The sequence below is a fragment of the Nematolebias whitei genome, chromosome 8 (genome assembly GCF_014905685.2).
Source record: "Nematolebias whitei isolate Nwh7 chromosome 8, NemWhi1, whole genome shotgun sequence".
NCBI lineage: Eukaryota > Metazoa > Chordata > Actinopteri > Cyprinodontiformes > Rivulidae > Nematolebias > Nematolebias whitei.
In genome coordinates, this window is record NC_056505.1 from 31,233,965 (window position 1) to 31,254,040 (window position 20,076).

The window sequence follows — 20,076 nt, forward strand, 5'->3', positions numbered from 1 at the left end:
TCCAGGTGGCCAATGACTCAGCTCCATCAGGAACTGCCAAAGGTCACCGATGGTAAGTACTTCTCGACCCTCGACGTCGCCTCTGGTTTTTGGACCATCCCTGTGCGCGCCGAGGACCAACACAAACTAGCTTTCACTTTTGGCAGCCGACAATACACCTTTACCAGGTGTCCCTTTGGCTACGCTAACTCACCTGCAGAGTTCAACATCTTCTTGAACAAAGCATGTCCAGACGCCCACGAGCGTGGGACACTGATCTACGTGGACGACATCCTTTTGAGGCAGCCAACACTGGACTCCCATTTGGCTGAGATCAACCACGTCCTAAATCAGCTAACAACTGCTGGTGCTAAAATCTCACTGTCAAAGTGCCAGTGGTGCAGAACCAAAGTGGACTACGTTGGCCTCTTAGTAGGTCCAGACGGAGTACAACCACAATTGACTCGCACCCAAGGCCTAAACAACCTCAAAGTCCCAACCAATCTCAAAGAACTACAAAGTTTCTTGGGAGTGTGTAACTACTCTCGCCAGTTCATAGAGCATTATGCGGATCTCGCAAAACCACTAACTGAACTCTTAAAGAAAGACGTTCCTTTTGTCTGGACTGATACACAACAGCAGGCAATGAACGCTCTCAAAGACAGGCTCAAGTTAGCCCCATGTCTAGTCTACCCGGACTACAACAAAGAGTTCTACTTGGAAGTGGGCTTCTCAACTTACTGCATGAGTGCAGGTCTGTACCAAATACACGACAAAGACAGGCGTGTTGTGGCCTACGCCAGCAAAACAATGGCAGGCCCTGAATTACGGTATTCAGACTGTGAGAAGGCTCTATTGACCACTGTGTGGGCAGTGAAACATTTCTCCTGCTATATTGGTGGACAGAGGATTATTGTTGAGACACAACACCAGCCAGTAACGTTTCTGAACAGCCAACGCATCAGAGATGGTGTGGTGACAAACTCACGCGTTGCAACATGGCTTATGGCACTTCAAAGTTTTAACCTAGACATCCGCTACGGTCAAAATAAGAAGTCGCACTTGGGCACTGATTTGGCAATCTGCCAAGAATGTACACAGGATGTACCAGCCACCCAACAGCCGGTTGTGAGCAAACCCTCAGCTGCTGAGGACCCAAATCACCACTTCTTTGATAGCAATATCTGCAAAGATATGGCAACAATGTACGTGGATGGATGCTCATTCCACCACGAGACAATCTGCAAAGCAGGTGTTGGAGGAATTCTCCTCCAGGACCAAGAACAGGTCACATTTGGCTATAAATTAGGCTCTCAGTCTTCTCAGTACGCTGAGATAGCTGCAATCCTAATAGGCCTACAGATGGCAGTAGAACGCTCCATCCAGACGCTAGTCATCTGCACTGACTCTAACTATGCTCGACTCAGTTTCTTGTGTCATCTCGCTCTGTGGAAACAGAACGGTTTTCTCACAAGCAACAAAAAGGTGGTAAAACACAAAGAGCTTTTCATGACATGTGATCACTTGGTGACATCACATGATCTACAGATATTCTGGAAGAAAGTTCCAGGACACTCTAGAGTCCCAGGCGATGACAAGCACTACAATGACCTTGCAGACTCCCTAGCCAAAGAAGGAGCCGTTGACGGACCCACGTGGTCCTTCGACCCCTCCTGGCTACTCAACACTCAGTCGTCACAAGCTACAACTGAGGTAATGGCAGTCACACGTGCACAAGCTGCAGCTAAACCTGCTGATAACACAGTTTCTGTGCGCCCAATGCTGACTGACCCAGACATCATCCAACTTCAGAAGTTGGATCCTGCAATTAACTCGATGATGCTGTATCTGACTGACCCAGACAAATACACTCCATCGAAAGACGAGCTGGATTCCAATCCAGACCTCAAAGTCCTCTTTCAGCTGCGCAAACAGCTAAAACTACTCAAGGGCATCCTAACTTTCGCTCATGGACGGACGTCCTCACCTGTGTTCGTGGTCCCCCATGACCACAGGGGGGTGATGTTAGTCCATGCACATGACCTTCCGTCCGCAGGACATAAGGGTGACAATGCCACGCTGAAAGCATTAAAACAGATTGCTTATTGGCCTGGAATGAAAAAGGATGTCAAGGACTACATAAAAGGGTGCCTGATCTGTGGCCAGTTTCAACCATCCAGACCACTTCACAGAGCACCACTGCATAGTAGAGGCATTGCATTTCCATGGTCGGACCTCCAGATTGACTGGGTCGGACCACTCACTAAGACCTCTAGAGGAAATAAATATTTTCTCACGGTAACCTGCGCGTTTACCAAATGGGTAGAATGTCTACCAGCCCCTAATGACACAGCACAAACCACTGCTATGTTATTAATGAATCATGTATTTTCAAGGTTTGGACTTCCCCTTAGGGTGAACTCAGACCAAGGTACACACTTCACAGGTGAAGTAATGAAGGAACTGTGGAAGACGCTAGGCGTCAAAGCCAACTTCCATATTGGCTACTACCCACAGGCTTCAGGCCAGGTTGAGAGAGCAAATAGGACGGTGGTGAGTATTTTGAAAAAATACGTAGCCGCAAACCACAAGGACTGGGACGTGAAACTCCCTCTGGTCCTCATGGCCATAAGGGCCACTCCACACACGTCGACTGGCATCGCTCCTTTCGAGATGATGACGGGTCGACAAATGACTCTCCCTCTGCACCTGTTGTACCAACCAGGCGATGCTGCCATGGCAACAGCCTACACCACACAACAATACATGAAAGACTTGGAAAGACACCTTAAGAACACTTTTGCTTTCGCACAGAAAAACCTGGAAAAATCAGCTGAAGGACGCAAAGCGTACTACGACCAAAAGGCCTCTTACGAGGAACTCCAAGTGGGAGACAGGGTCTGGTACTACACGTTTGCACCCAAAACTGGGAGAGTAGAGTCCGGAACCGGAACTCTCGCCCGTAAGCTGATGCCCAGATGGACTGGACCCCATCTGATAGTCGACAAAGTGTCTCCAATTATCTACCAGATAAAAATCAGTAAAGGCCAAAAAGAGCCAACTGTTAAATGGGTACATCGTAACCAGATTAAACAACACAAGGCGTGCAATAACTCCTCAGGAGACAAAGATCTCACAAAATCTGACCTCGTGGGAACAAGGGTCATCCAAGCAGAAGATAACTAATGGATAATAAACTTAACCATAGTTTAAACTCACAGGACCTACCCTTGATAAAACGGGACAGCGTGACTGAAATCTGGCAACCAGGGTGAGGAGAAGCTGTGAAACGATGTTTCTAGATGCTTAGTCACTACTCTTGTCGGTGCTGAAACGTTGTTTAGTTGATTTTGGTATTGTTTCTGAGGTAAGAATGAATTTTGTTGTGTAGTAAGTTAGAGACTAAGAAGCCTTTGACCATGCCAACATGCAGTTCATTCATTAAATTGCAATCTTTGCGGAGTCAATGTATATTATTGCTACCTTGAGTACCATAATCTACATTGATCTCACAACGCTTAAGCCGAACCTACTCGAACAATTCTATTCGGGGGGATAGCTAATTCTTTTTGATAAGTCTCGCCATAGACTTCCAAAACATTTATGGGAAAACCAAACACCCAATCTCAAGTCGTTCGTCTAAAAGACAACAGACAATTGCACCAAACTATATTTTACCATGTAAAGCTAACTTAAACCAAGTTAGAAATGGAAAAATAGTTTGGAACACTTTTCTATAGGCATAAACCCCTGTAGTTACCCCTTTTCAGCATTCTCCACCCCTTAACTGGTAGTTGTAGCTGTTCCCAACCATAATAGCTTACACACCAGATGCATATAGTTTAAGGCCTTATGTAAAATCCCCTTCATAAGCCCACCTTAAACCACATAATTGCATGACACATTGAACCAGAACGGCACAGGCTGGACGTCGCTGGAGACAACCTTCGCTGGAGGCGACCTGCAATCCTGACGTTGGTCTCCACTCTTCATCCAGTGGCCGCTTCTTCAGTTCAATCCAAGGGTACCCCTCTGTATGCTGATTAATCAACACTTCCAATTGCTGTGGATTTACCGTTGTGGATTATATGACTTTTGCCAATGGATTACAGACTCTGTTTCCAAGGAGTTAAGGCATTGCTACAATGGAATAATCGAGACGATATGGGATTATAGTCAACACAATGGAATACCAAGAACATTGTGGAATTACCTTGACTTTGTTTCCTTGCTGGATTACTTCTGACTTTGGTCTTCCTCGCTGGATTACTTCTGACTTTGGTCTTCCTTGCTGGGTTACATCAAGCTCAAGGACACTTGAAGGTCTAAGTTCACGGTTGGAATTCATCCCCATGGACAGGTGATGATTTCCAAAGGGGGGACTGTAGTGAACCTGGTCTGACCCTTATCTGACCCTGATGACCTCAAATCTATCAGCTGGACAGAGACTGTTATTTTCATTGATCTGAATAAGTCTGAGCCATCTGATGACTTTCTTTCTTGAATTAATCAAGCAGAAAAGACAATCCTCTATAATCATTACTGTTTTACAAATGTTTGATAATCAAATTGTGTTAGTTCCATTCAATGCTTACAGGTTGAAAAAGAACTACTCATTTTATTTTACATAAACAGTAAGTAATGATTTTTATTCCTCATTCAAAGAAGAAATCAGGTTAATATGCATTTCTTGATTGTCTGTCTTCAATGAGCAAGCTGTCGTAAGTATGTGAAAGTTGAAGCTTCGGTCAACTAAATGTTTACTGAAAAAGGGATGTCATGTTTTACTATTTGGAAAGATACAACAGAGTGAGGCTCCAAAAAGTCTGCTTTTCTGCAATAATCTCTCTGTCAGTTGTTAAACAAATCTCATTCCCTGACCTCGACTTTTGATAATACCTTACGTCAAAAAACACACCTCTTTCTGGTACATCCACGAATCAGAAAGCTCTAAATTGAACCGGAAGTCGACCCATTTAAAATGTGGCAACCTCCCAGTTCATGTTAGAATTGGTTAGAATTCATGGGGAATTCATGGAGAATGGTGAAGTGAATGGAAGAGAATTCGAGAATTCAGGAGAGTCAGAGACGTTTGGAATTATAACTTCTGTTTGAACAACCCACGCACGACTATCTAAGGATTTCAGCAGCTCTCAACGGAGACGCTGAAAGGTCTGGAGGATTCTCTATCGAGCTGATCTATCATCACCAGGTAACGGTCTCTTCTTCGACTAAAGTGTACCGGAGGCGAGCTGAGATCTGATGAAGCGTGCACGTTCTGGTCAACAGATATTAATTCCCTCACATAGTTCTCTGTAAGAAAATCTCCATTTCATCTTAAACTCTTCTCTCTCTCACAAAACCAGTACAGATATTTTAGAAATATCTGAAGCAAAGTCCTCGTTCACCGCCGAGTGATCGATGCTCATTTTCTGTGAAACTTGTCTGTTATTATTTTCATATTTTGCCAAATTAATGTAAATGTTTGATGTTAAACTTTGATTCTGAAAATAAATGACTCCATTCATTTTGATGGGTCAAAGGTAAATAACGTCTCTCGTTACATTTCTGTTGAATTCAATACACGACATTACACAGTCAGAAAGATGAGGAACTCGTGAAAAGTATGCATAAATATATACCACATATATTTGTCATACAACTAGTGGCACGTACCAACGTGACTCACTACAGTTTCATGTTCTGACAGCCCACGTTGATTGAAAGTCTGCGTTTAGAACATTTCCACTTCTCATTCAGCGAGATGAACGATGGGTTTCGCTGCTGCTGTCAGCTGGAAGCAGCGTCACTCACCATGGCCAGAGGCACGATGCCCGCCAGGTCCTCTTGAGCCAGGCGGATCTCCGTCTCTGCCTCCGGTGTGGCGGCTCGACTGGCCAGGTACTCCACCTGCCAGCCCATCCAGCGGCTGCCTGTCGGCTCTGGGAAGCTTTCCATTTTCAGATCCACCTGGAGCACCCTCTGAACTCCCGCCTCAGATCTGTGTTGTAGACGAAAAATGAGAGAAGGTAAAACTGATGACCAGAACTGTACGCGCCTCTGTCAGACCTGTCTGAACTCATTATTTCCCGCTGCCGGAGGCAAAAGGTATGGTTGTGTGTGTACATATGATTGTTTACTTGTTGTGTTAGTAAAATATATAATAAACCAGTTAACAGATTAAATAAAAACTCTCAAAGAGTAACCAATGGGTAAACATCGACAAGATGTTAATATTATGTCAATTCTATTCAAAATAGCTTCCAGAGCTAAAATTAAAATGGCAACTGCTTTAGTTATTTTACTGGATATTGAGCTGAAATTTCATGTGGTAGTAGCTGAGAATCACACCAAAGTTTATTATCAAATATAACTGATCACAAAAAGCTTGTTCTTAAACTTTGACCTAATCAATTGGAGTGAACCTTTTCTGTCTGTTAGCAAAATATTTCCTAAACCACTGGATGGATTTCAATGAAACTCTCAGAAAGTAACCATTCAGAGTACATCTACAGCTGATTACCTTTTGCCGTCTACTGAATTCAAGATGGCCGCTTCAGCTAAGTGATCCTAGAAAACACAAAAATGTCTCTAGCTTAGCTAATGTTACAGATATTCAGCTAAAATTAGGTGTGGTAGCAGCTGAAACAAACAAACAAAAAAAAAAAAAAAAATACAAACCCAAAGCACGGTATATTGCACAACATTTTTGTCTAAAATCTTTGCATTACCTTTTTGCATTAACCATGTTTGTCTGTTAGCAAAATGTCTCACAAACCATGAAGCAAATGTTAATGAAACTTTCAAAAATTAAGCATTGGTGATTCATCTGTAACTGATTAACTTTGGGATTCTTCCCACTTCAACATTGTTGCCACAGCTGATAGACAATATCAAACACAAAATCGGCTATAGCTCAGTCAAACTTGCAGCTGTTGAGCTATAAATTAATGTGGTAGTAGCTGAAGGTCTTCCTCAATGAATACTCTGAGTGGTAATGCAACTCACAAATGTGCATGATGTTTCTCATCATAAGATGTTCTCTGGCGTAAAAGTTTGTGGAGAATATGCATGTTAAAAAAAAAAAGCTGGCTCTTTAATTTAAGTTTCTCATGTCTGAAGAGAAATTAAAAAGGTTGATGAATGTGTGTTGGGTTCAAATCTAGAGCAGATTTGTCCACCAACGAGGTATTTCAAAATGTCAAGTTCCCCACCTCTCCCAAAATTCTCTTGCTGTATTCTTACATTTCCCTGTTTGAGCTCTGTAAGCAGAGCCCTTATTCTCTCAGAGCAAATTAAAGGAGCATTTCACCACACGTCACCCTTACTAACGCGTTGACAGTTGGGTTTGTCGCCGCTGCCCTTGTTTGCTCTGGAGAACTGTAAATACACGGCATGCTTCGGCACAATCCACCGCAGACCTGAATTAAGTCAGACAAACGAGGAGCGTCGTTAATAAAATTTCCCACGGCGCCATAAGTCTCCGGTGCTCGCAGTTTAAATATAGGCCCGAGGCAGGAAAGGTCAGCGTTCCACAGGAGCCCGAGGAGATGGGAAATGGCACGAGATCCGTTAGCCACATCCCGTGTGTCAAATTGCAGGACTCCTGGCCAATATATTTCACGCACACGCTCTCTGTGGTGCAAAGCATCATCGTGTAATTTGGTGAAGGGGGGCAGACAGCGAGGAGGAGGGATGAATAAATCCACATGGCACTTTTTTGGAGAGAAGAGCCTCCGTGCACAGCAGATGCACAAAAATCACAGAAGTACTGGGCAGAAAAACAGCTTCTAAAGACAGATTTTGTTCAGATTAAAAGTCCAGCTTTTCTTCAAAGACTGCATATCACCCGCCACCCTTTCTAACAGTCTTCTCACCTCATGATGAGAAACCATGAGAAAGATTGTTCAGTCTTAATTGGAGCTGAGATCATCTCTCTCCAGTTTTAGCTTCTCTCCTTTGGCTCCCTGTTAATTCCAGAACTGAATTCAAAATCTTACTTCTAACCTACAAAGCCCTCAACAACCTAGCTCCATCTTATATTACAGATCTTATTGTTCCATATTTTCCTAACAGAGCATTTTGGCCTCAGACTGCAGGTTTACTTGCAGTTCCTAAAGTTTCTAAAAGCAGAATGGAAGGAAGACCTTTCAGTTATCAGGCTCCTCTCTTAGCTATGTTTACATGCACAATTTTTTTTTGACGGGATTGAAATGTTTTCAGATTAAATAATTTGAATGTATCGTTTACATGGGCACAATCCGTTCATGACGAGCGTTTACATGCAGAGGGCTTTTATTCTGAAAAGAAGTACTGACATGTGCAGAGTAGTAAACTCACCTTAAAAAAAAAAACAGAAGAAGAAGTTCTACTTCCGTTCTACTTCCGGGATGAATGTAAACAAACCTGAGCGCCCAAAATGGACCCGCGCCAGGTTTTAATGACGGTGGAGACGTTACTGCGCTCCCTGACTGAGCTACAGCTGATACAGATAATTGTGAGCTCTTTCAAAGTTTCTAGTAGAAATGTTGTGTCGCTCACCGACCAGTTTTACTTCCCCGACGTGCTAATATTGTTAGCAATAGCCAGGTGGAAATATGTGAGGTAGACATACAGTAGGTCGCACATGCACACTCAAGTCAGTTTTTCACAATCGCAAAAAGGTTAATTGATTAAGTGTTTACATGCACACCGTTCAGATTATGAATCTTTATAAACCACCTGTCTCATTCTGATAAGAATTCTTTCAGATCGAGCAAAGAATAATCCGAATGGGGCATTTACATGATGAATGGCTGTTTAATACAATTACTTATGTCCATGTAAACATAGTGGTTCCTAGAGTTTCCAAAAGCAGAATGGGAGGAAGATCCTTCAGTTATCAGGTTCCTCTCATGTGAAACCAACTTCCAGTTTCTGTCCGTGAGGCTGACACATTGTCCAGTTTTAAGACTGGGCTTAAGACTTTCCTTTTTGATAAATCCTATAGAGTTGGTTTGTAATGCTGTTATAGGCTTAGACTAATGGAGGACAAATTGACCACATTTCTTAAAATCCGTCCATTATCTTTTACCAGCTTCTCCCATTTTGGGTCATGGGGGTCACCGGTGCCCATGTCCAGCTGTCACTGTGCGAGGGGTGGCGGACATCCTGGACAGGTTTCCAGTCCATCACAGGGACACATAGAGACAAACGAGACAAACAACCATTCACTTTCTCACTCACTCCTAGGGACAATTTAGAGTTACCAATCAAACTAACATGCATGTTTTTGGTCTGTGGGAGGAAACCGGAGTACCCAGAGAAAACCCACGCATGCACGGAGAGAACATGCAAACTCCGTCCAGAGAGGCCCCCCGACCGGGATTTGAACCAGGGACCTGCTCACTGAGAGACAGCAGCTCTACCAGTTGCACCACTGTGCTGCCTGCCTTAAAATGAATTGTTAAAATTTAATAGTTTTCATTTGATACTATTTCTATCTTAACATGTGATTCTTGACCTGCCATTGTGTATCTATTCCTCTCAAACCCAGCCGGTCGAAGCAGATAGTCGCTTGTCCTGAACCTGGTTCTGTTAAAGGTTTCTTCCTCATGAGGGAGTTTTTCCTTTCCACTGTCGCCTTCATGCTTGCTCAAGATGAGAGTTTGCGATGGAGTTAAATTCAAAGCAGTCTGCTCCTCAGATATCCATCCATCCATTATCTTTACCCGCTTATTCCATTTTTGGGTCACGGGGGTCGCTGGTGCCCATGTCCAGCAATCACTGTGCGAGGGGCGGGGTACACCCTGGACGGGTCGCAAGTCCATCACAGGGCCACATAGAGACAAACGAGACAAACAACCATTCACTCTCTCACTCACACCTAGGGACAATTTAGAGTTGCCAATCAGCCTAACATGCATGTTTTTGGTCTGTGGGAGGAAACCAGAGCACCCGGAGAAAACCCACGCATGCACGGAGAGAACATGCAAACTCCATCCAGAAAGGCCCCTGGACCGGGGTTTGAACCAAGGACCTTCTCGCTGAGAGGCAGCAGCTCTACCAGTTGCGCCACCGTGCTGCCCGCTCCTCAGATAAATAATGTTAAATTATTATTTTTATATATGAATATTTCTGTTCAGTGTCCTGAGACGACTTCTGTTGTGACTTGGTGCTTTATAAATAAACTGAACTGAAAGACAAATTTAGTCAAATCTCAAAAATGATGTCTGAGCAATCGGATGCAACCTTGTAAGATCTCGTGAGTTGTGTTAGTGCTCAGAGTATGTCATGGAGATGACCATCAGCTACTATAAGTTTAGCTCAATATCTGTAGAGTTCACTGAGTTTAGCCATTTTTGTGTCAGCTGAGTAGCTGTGGCGGCCATCATGACTCTAACTGACTTAAACACACAAGAGTTATCAACGGCAGTGAATGCTTTCTGAACGTTTCACTAAAATATGTATATTCAAGAGATGTTTTACTGACAGAAGGTTGAGTAGCAGTTAAATCTTCAGGTAAAGACGGGACATGTGCGTTATGTCTTAGGAATGACATGATCCAGATTAAATTTTAGCTCAATTCCTAATAAACTGAAAAAGGTATAGCCATTTTTGTGTTGGCCTAAAATTGTTTAGCTGTGGTGGCCATCTTGGATGGGACTGACTTCAAAAGTTAATTTGTTGTAGAGGTTCATGCAATTTGAGTTTCATTCAAATTAATGTACTGGTTCATAAGACGCACACACCCTTAGACACAGGCAAAAGCATTTTTGCTCTGCCTTCGTCTTCATTGGCAGGTGATAAAGAAATCAGCGCATAAAGTGAGATAACACAGTGTTGGGACAACTCATGCAGCCATGTCCTAAATTATAAACAAAAAAATACCTCTTTAAAACAGTGAAACAATGAATAATAGAAACAACTCATCTGCTGCTTTCACATTCACACAGAACGCTGCTTCATTCTCATGAAACTCACTTTGACACTGAGAGAATAAAGGATTTGTTGCACAGCAGAGCACAACAACCCAATTTTCACATCTAGCAGAGGTGTATATAAATAATTAAGATGACAACCAAACAACTCGTGTCGCATTTCATAACATCGCAGCAATCAGGGTAGCGAGCTGTCGAGGGTGCAGGATAAGAGCGTGGACTTACAGAACTCGCCAAAATGCTTCATAACAAAACAAAACAGATGCTTATCTTTGTTTGCAGACCAGTGCAACTACAAGGTACATGTGGCAGGAAAAAGTTAACAGATGATCCACTAAACATTTTAAAATAACTCGTGCTCTATATGTCCCAGAAAGCCAGTGTTAAACATTATCGCAAACAGCTTTCTTCACTGCAGGCAGGTCGCTCTGGCAAAAATCACACACTTGACAAGAAAGACAGTCTGAAGAATGAAAATGGCTGCACAGCAAAAAGATGTGCTTATACTGGATTTCCAGCTACGGGAGCAGAATGCACACCTTTTTTTATTTTATTTTTGCAAGTTTATGGGCTTCCAGAAAAGACATGAACGCAGGGTTATGATTTCCTTCCCTCCCCTTGTTTCATCTTATTGTGAGAGTTTATCAATGTGTGGGTAATTTCATCAAAGTTCATGCTCAATAATCCAGGGGAAAAAATCCAGCAAAGTTAAGTCAGGTCCTCTGGACGGTTTCTTTTTGTTGAAACATTTCGTCTTTCATCCGAAACACGTCATCAGTCGAAGGAGCCACAACAAACTCAGTCTTATAAATCGCACCTTCACATAGTGGGCCAACCAGTTTGATGGTGCTCAGATGGTTTCTGGAGTCCGCCCTCTCCCTCCATTGACTCGTCTGAGGCAGCCATGGCCAGAGTGGTTTAAAACCACCACAATAAAGCATAAGTTTTTTTGTTGTTGTTTTTTTTTAAGTCTTCTCCTATAAAGGAGCAGGTGGTTGCCCCAAAACATTTTAAATAGAAAAATAATAGACTGACAAGGACATAGAGGTGCAACATTAAAGCACAGTCCACGTGGAGGAGGACTCACATTTTAAATATGAGTTTGAACCAAAACTAAGCACTTCTTGGATAAATTGAAGTCCATCCATCCATTATCTTTACCGCTTCATCCTTTTCGGGTCGCGGGGATCATTGGTTCCAATGTCCAGCCATCACTGTGCGAGAGGTGGGGGACACCCTAAAAAAGGTGCTCTAGACAAATAAAGTTGCTGTTTTTTAACATAATGTAACTTAACAATTTTAACAATATATTACTTTATGTTATGTATTTAAATGACATTATAAAGGCATGTAGTTAATATTTTAGCTACAAAAAATAAAACTGTATGAAAATAATGTTCATGTTGTTGAGAACAAACATCCCTGCGGATTTGTTGGATGCCTTATCTTTGTCCACTCTACCATTATTACTGGTATTATATATATATAAACGTGAAATATCTATCCATCCATTATGTCTACCCACTTCTTCCCTTTTTGGATTGCAGGGGTCACTGGTGTCCATATCCAGCCATCACTGAGTAAGAGGTGGGGGACAATCTGGACAGGTCTCCAGTCCATCACAGGGACACATAGAGACAAAAGAGACAAACAAACATTCACTCTCTCACTCACACCTAGGGACAATTTAGAGTTACCAATCAGTTTAACATGCATGTTCTTGGTCTGTGGGAGGAAACTGGTGTATATGGAGACAATCCACGCATGTACGGAGAAAACATGCAAACTCCACCCAGAAAGGTCCCTGGCCAGGATTTGAACCAGCAACCTTCTCACTATGAGGCAACAGCTCTACCAACTGAGCCACTGTGCTGCCTTGTTTTTAGTTGTTTTATAGTATTTTTATTGACAATTTTTCACATTAGTTTTTAAGTAATGTGTAAAGCACACTTGTGAAACTTCCTATCGTTAAACCCGTTAAAGAAAAACGTTTGACGTTAAAATCCATTCATTGGTTTTTATTTTATTTTATTTATATTTATTGCTGCCAGGTGAACAGTGCTGACTAATAGTTTATAGCAACGTTTTAAATAAAGATATTTTGTGATCAGTTAGCACTCAGGATGTGTTGTGGAAGCCTCTCAGCTACAATCAAACCAAATATATTGCAATTCCTGTAAAACTGACTGAGTTGCAGCCATTTTTGTAGTTTTTAAAGTCTGTTGGCTGTCATCTTGAGTTAGATTCATTCTAAAAGTTTAACTGTTATAAATTTGCATTCATTCAACCTTTATTTAGACTGGTTAATCCCATTGAGCCTTGGGGACTCAGAGACCTGATTTTAACAGAGTGATGACAACAGTGGACAATCACAAAGGATGCATACAAATTGAGAATTGTTTTTTTTTTTTTACATCCAAGTATTGTTCCTGCTTGTTTCTTTAAAATGCATCTGGTTGTTCATGAAATATTTTGCTAACAGGCAAACAAACTGAAGTTTGAATAGTTGGTGGCAAAATTCTAAACATAACCAGTGCTGTCCACTTTTGTTTTTTGGCAGCAGGTCATAATAAATTGTGATGGTTCTTAGTGTACAGTAAAAAGCAGTAACCAAAATAAATACAATATGGTCAGTTATTGGCCAAGTATGGTGGCTCAGTTGGTAGAGCTGTTGCCTCTCAGCAAGAAGGTCGCCAGGGGTCTTGTTAGGTGGAGTTTCTCTCCGTGCATGTGTGGGTTTTCTCCAGGTACTCCAGTTTCCTCCCACAGACCAAAAACATGCATGCTAGGCTGATTGGTGACTCTAAATTGTCTCTAGGTGTGAGTGAGAGAGTGAATGCTTGTTTGTCTCATTTGTCTCTATGTGTCCCTGTGATGGACTGGAGACCTGTCCAGGGTGTCCCCCACCTCTCTCACAGTGATTGCTGGATGTGGGCACCAGTGACGCCCGTGACCCGAAAAGGAAGAAGCGGGGATGTATGCGTATAATGGATGGACAGACGTAGGGTCAATCATTGCACTTTTATCTGTCCTGTTTAGCCAGCTGTTGGTGTATAAGTAGATGTGAACACAGGAAACAATAAACAGATGTTTTGGTCTCTTGAAGAAACACACATGCACTCAAAAGTCAATTTTTGACGCAGGTTCTAAAATGAAACCTGGCAGGAGTAACAGGGTCAGGAAGACGTTTAAATCTCTGACATCAACTAAAGCAACTAGCCTGCCACCCTGGGTCAAACTCTTCTTTCCAGATCCACTAATGACATGACTCACTGGGGAAAAGTGTTCATTCTTTGTCACTTCCAGCATGGGGTCTGAATCAATTAGCAACAAAGAGCCTGTGGATGCGTGTCACACAGCTGGCCTCAGCCTGATAATTATCTGTAAGCTAGCTGCACTTTGAGTACATCTGAAGCCAGACAGATGACCAGAAGGCAGCCAAAGGCAAGAAGGAGCGGCTCAGTGGATAACAGGACATAAAGTTGGAAGCAGCTGGCCCTCCGACATTAGAGACCAGACTGGTGAGGAAAGCAGACTCGACAAGGTACTGCTGGAGACGCTGACAATGGTCTCACTCGGAGCAGCAGAGAGGCAGCAGTGAGGATACTGTTTAGGCAGAGTCAGGATGGTCATTAATCACAGTGACACCAGCAGATCTGTTGCACATGCAGTGACACACAGTGAAACACACGTGAATAGCTCAGCATCATAATGCAGTTGTTTAAAATGCGTTATGTAGCGTTCAATACATCAAAATGACAACAAGATCCTAATGATCGTTAAACATGACACGCGCAATTATGATGACAGGTTGCAGACACTCACACCACTACAACTGGCACTTCTGCAGCTTTAAGACTATTCCAGAAACACTAGATTCATTTTAGCAGCTCATCTGTCCAACTTATATACAGTTTATCATTTATCTTTCCTTCCACTAATTTGCAGTGTATTTTAAAAACCAAATAACCACAGTTCTAATTATTATTTAAAATGATGCTGGAGCTGATTACAGTTGACTCTGGACCAGAGGAAAAACCCGACCAGTTAACTGGAGAGCTGATGCACCTCGCTGAAAAATGTAATTTGATGGTGCTCGAGTTGACAGTGTGCTGGCGCCATACATCCCAGTTCATGCTACCAGACACAACCCTGCAGATTGATACAAGAAGAATAAATTGAGATTCAATTTCCAACAAACAACTCTCAGCAGTGGGACAGCAGACTGGTTAAGTTTATGTCTTATTTATATGTGGGTTTGTGATCCTGTAAATTTAATGTGAGACACTTGAAATGGTAAACCTTTTAAGGGGTTTTACTCATTCTCATGCTGCCATTCAACGTGCAGGTCACAGCCAGTTAATAGTCTGGGCGTCATGTAGGATTAAATGGAGCTAAAGCCAATAAATATGAACAACAGTGCTCCAATGTCCTGAGTCTTTGCTACTGAAGACACACACAGGATGTTTGTCGGTGTGAAGCTAGCATCACTGGGCTGTGACTGCTAGCAACAAACAGCAAATGACATTCACAAGGGAGTTTCCAAAGAGATTTTAAATGTTTGCAAGTGTTCCCAGTTTTCTCCTATGAGTTGAAAGGCCTTGCTGTTGTGTTGCAGAAAATTTTAAACGGTCAAGTTAATTGTACTCGAAATTTTCTTTCAAAACAGTCACAGAACTGTTGCGGGTGTCTTGTTTCTGTGAGTCAGAAAGAACAAGGATTGGAAGGCAACTTTGTAAGGGGCTGTCAACGTCTGAAACTATAAGACTGGGAACAGGACATTGCAGGCACCAAATGACAAGACCAACTTGACGGCAACAGCCACATGCAGACCTGTGGCAGCCTTCTGTTAAGGCCCCCATATACTTGGTCGTACTTCACTCAGCAGAGGTTCACGTGTACTCGAAGCGAACGTCCGCCGGACATGTTCACGCAAAGATAATTTTTTATGACCGTGTGCATGTGCTCGGTCGCACAATAAACTGCCCGGCGATGGACTGTTTTGCATGCGACACCAACCGCTCTCTGTGCAGTCGCAAGGATGTGCAGCGCGACTGACAATCTCTGTGCGGCGCTGTCTGTGCGGTGGCTGCCCTGGAGGAGAAGAAACGGGGCTAAGCGCCCAACTAGATCATCGAACTTGATAGAATCCATTAAAAAAAAAAATTCAAAATGTTTCTTGCTGTTTATCGTCTTCATGTCCTTCACCAATATATTAAATTCCCTTCTTCACCCCTGGTCGGGTTTGATTTTTTGTTTTTTTGCCAAGAGGCAAGCGTTCTCTTCCTCCTCGTCCGTTGACGCCATGACTGAAATTGTGAGAAATGAAGGAATTTGTCATCAGAGAATTAAAATCTGTACTCAGACACGGCGTGGCTGATCGGGAGGGTCTGGAGATTTTTGGGCCAGAGCCTGATGTGTGGGCTGCAGGGCCAGCACTCCTTGTTTTGTATTTTTACTTTTTTTAACAACATACACAGAACACTGCAGCTGCTGCTGCTGCTCCTGATCCGCCCTGCCTCTACCCAGGGCTGCTGGCAGCTCTCGTTTTTTTCTTCTTCCACGAGTCGGATCCGCGACGCGACCTGTCATTCAAGTAGGTGTGTCAGCAAATGAGCAATTGGTGACCTCAATTTGTCCTGAAGGTAAATGGCCCTTACCTGCAGGGCTGGGATGCAGCCCATCAGGGTGCATGTTCGAGTATGAAGTCTCAACCATTTGTGGACAGTACGAGCTGTGTCTGCATGGCTCACAGAGTACACACACAGTACACTCGAGTGTGGGGGGCCTTTAGTCAGCCTGACTCTCAGGCTGGGACCACTCTGAAATTAGGCTGGGGTCCTCATCCAGCAACTTCTTCACTTCTTCTCTGAGGTCCATATTGCTTGATGTCTGACAACAAAACTATTGCTGGTTGAAAGTAGGAAAATTAGCATGAGAATATCATCCAATAGTGGTGTAATACAGTAGTTATGCTACTGGCCAGTACATTTTGGTTCAAAATATGTTTGTGCATCAATCGTGACATACACAGAAAGGTCAATTCAGTGCTATTACAAGTGAAAACTTGTATTGTTTGCACAATTTTGTGCCTCCAACTAGTGAACAGCTGAAGTTCAGTGAAATGTGGGCTTAAGCAGTTCTTTTGAGCAATGAGAAAAAGGTTACATCATTTAAAAAAAAAAAGCCATATTTATAAATCTATCAATCTGCACCACCCATCTTGAACCTGGTTCTGTTGGAGTGTTTTTTCATGTTAAAATCTAGTTGTTTCTTTCCAGTGTGGAGGATAGAGTCAAAGGGAAGATTTGCTGCAACCTACTGGCTTCCTTATAAAACTTTTTTCTTTCTTTCTTTCAGCTGCTCCCTTCTTCAGGGGTCGCCACAGCAAACTAACTCGCACAAAGACTTGGCAATCGTTTTTCCACCGGATGAGCTTCCTGACATAACCACAGACCACCGAGCTACCACAGCCCTCTGTATGGAGCAGAGAGTTGCCAACTAGGGTGCCTGGGGAAGCATATGGTGGGGGGATAAGGGCCTTGCTCAAGGGTCCAGAGTGGGGCAAATTAGGGTGGAGGCAGGCGTGGGTGTTTCACTTTTCCCACACATTTTGATGTTGTCAGTACGCGGAGTTGAGCCGGTGATCAGGTCCACCTTCTCTTACCTCTGCGCCACCAATCCACTTATAAAACGACAAATGACGGTTCTAATTGGCAAAGTACTGTCTGTGATGGTATTGTATTATTGGATTGAATTGACTTTAATTACATTCAAATCTGGCTTGAATAAACATGTTATTTTTGCTGTAAAGTGCCCTGAGATGACTCTTGTTGTGACTTGGTGTTATACACTGTAAACTGGATTGCATGCAACAACACCCCTTTCAGATTTGTCTCTAAATATTCCTTCACATCCACTGTGTTAATTATTCAAATAGACAATGCATGTTAGTTAACTTCATTAAAAGCAGGTTGGCGGGGCACTCTCCCACGCTAAGCAAGTGAGCTGCAGGCTAATATGAATTCTTTCAGACAAATCAGTGTAGTTTTAATATTCTTTTCTATAGAAAACATACTTGATACAAGCTTAGCTTATTTTTAGTCTGGATCAGCCAGCATTTAAACAAATTAAAGGATCTCAGTGCCTGTTCCTAATTAACTAAATAAATGACAAATCTGTTTTTTGAATAAATTGGTAAACCTAATTATAAACTATTTACCGGTAGTGCCCATTTTTAGCATCTCTTATGGAAGCCACTTTGCCACCACCCTCCTCTCTAGCTCCTTTTTAAAACTTTTTCCTACACAATATTACCATATTAACCTGATTTAGACCTTAATCTAAATAAAACACTGCAATGTTAATAGCCATTTGGGAAAATCTTGGTGCAAACAACATCCTAATTAGAGTGTGCAATCAAATTATTGCTCTTCACCAGTTCACTAGCAGGACCCATGACATAAAGTTACTTTACAGGTTTTTTTAAAAGGTGAGAAGGTCTGAAGGTTGAGTCTTATCTAAGGAGTTTTATAGTAGCTGGCTGGGAAAGAGACTTGTAGTGGGAGGTCTCACTGGGCAAACATCATGACCAGTTTAGTACCCCCCAGATGGATGAGTGGATGTTGGTGGAGATAAGGGATGAAGAATGGAGGTGATGAGAATGCACATTGTACCGAATTGAACAGCTTGGAGATGTATCTGATGGAGCTGGACAAGATGGATCGAACCTGCTTTATAGCCCTCTGTGGTACCTCACTGAAGATGGTGGTGGTGGTGTCAGGGTGGGGGGGTCAGTACCAGGAGACAACCTGAGCTGAAGGGCTGTGCTGACCATAAGACGGCTTGTCAGGTGATTAGAGGTGTGTTTGAGGCACACTCCTGAAGTCAGGTAAATATATTAACTTCATAACATCACACTCACTCTGCTGCTGTGAAGTAAATGAGTTCCGGATCTGCCCAGTTTGAACAAGATCACACTCTTGTTTGGAGAAGGAACTTCATCTTTAATCTGTCTCCATAGATTGTCTAACATTTCTGTCACATTTCGTGTCTCAGCTGCGTATGTAGAACAGGATGACAGCAGCTAAAAAGACAGTTTCTAGCGGTGAGAGAGACACGCAACAGTCTGTGACATATGTGGGATGAAGCAACCAGCATGTAACAAGTCTTGACACAGGCGTGACTCGTTACTCAGAGTACACATGCAGGTCATGTAAACAACATGTTCAAATTACTGTTTAATGCAGAATAAGTGGACTGTTTTATTACCGTTTTTTTTTTTCTGCCTGTAAACATGTCCTGTGTCATTTCTGTCATTGCTGTGCCTTTGTTCTGTACCCTGGGGGTTAGCTGCTGCTCTCCCTGCCTCATGCAGCCACATTTACACTTGAAAGAACGAGCAGGAGGGTTCTGAACATTAGGTATTCCTCTATAGCTGAAGATAATTACAAGTTACAAACAGTGTTTTCATTTTGTAACAATGAACCATCTTTGTTCAAAATCTGCTGTGACTCAGAATCTCAGAAACTCTGCTCATTTGAGAAAAGACAAATGTAGAGATGTCAAATGAGTTGACAAAATATAAAACAACCCCTTCCCTCATTCAAGTTACTAGGTTAACAGAATAACGGATAATTAACCAGCAATCCAGTTAAAAAATGAATCATAATTAACTTTTAAATAAAGTCAAACTAATAAACTGGTGGCAGCAGGAAGATTAGATGTATACGTTTGGCTGGAGATGTTTCCAACACAACGTTCACACTGGATATTATCACATGTTGTTTTTTGCCTCGCTGTCGAAAGGCAGGTGATAATGTTATTGCCTACGTACCTGTGTTTGTTCATGTGTCCTCAAACACACACACTTGCATTTAACTTGCAAGTTAAATATTTAATTTGTAAATTAAACATTTGTCTTGGACATAAACATTTAGTTTGTAAACTAAATATTTAGCTTATAAATTAAATGTTTTGTTTGGAACTATGACATTTTTAAATGTATAAATGACATGATGAAAATATGACTTTGAAAAACAAAGTAGTTTTTTTTCCCTCATGAAATGCTAAATAAACACAAATATTGCTGTTAATTTTTGACTGTATAACTTTACAAATGGCACCCCATATACAAGTCATGCTGAGTCGTCTTGGTTCGGTAATGAGTGCACTTTTT

At 42.3% G+C, this 20,076-nt stretch overlaps 1 protein-coding gene across 1 annotated transcript in view; it reads right to left on the minus strand.

The window, feature by feature from the left end:
• Positions 1-20,076, minus strand: part of si:dkeyp-14d3.1 (transmembrane protein 132C) — a 218,962-nt gene that overhangs the window by 59,411 nt on the left and 139,475 nt on the right. The window contains exon 4 of the mRNA XM_037681181.1: positions 5,794-5,980. Within this exon, the coding sequence (XP_037537109.1) occupies positions 5,794-5,980 (187 nt within the window). The remainder of the gene's footprint in view (positions 1-5,793; positions 5,981-20,076) is intronic.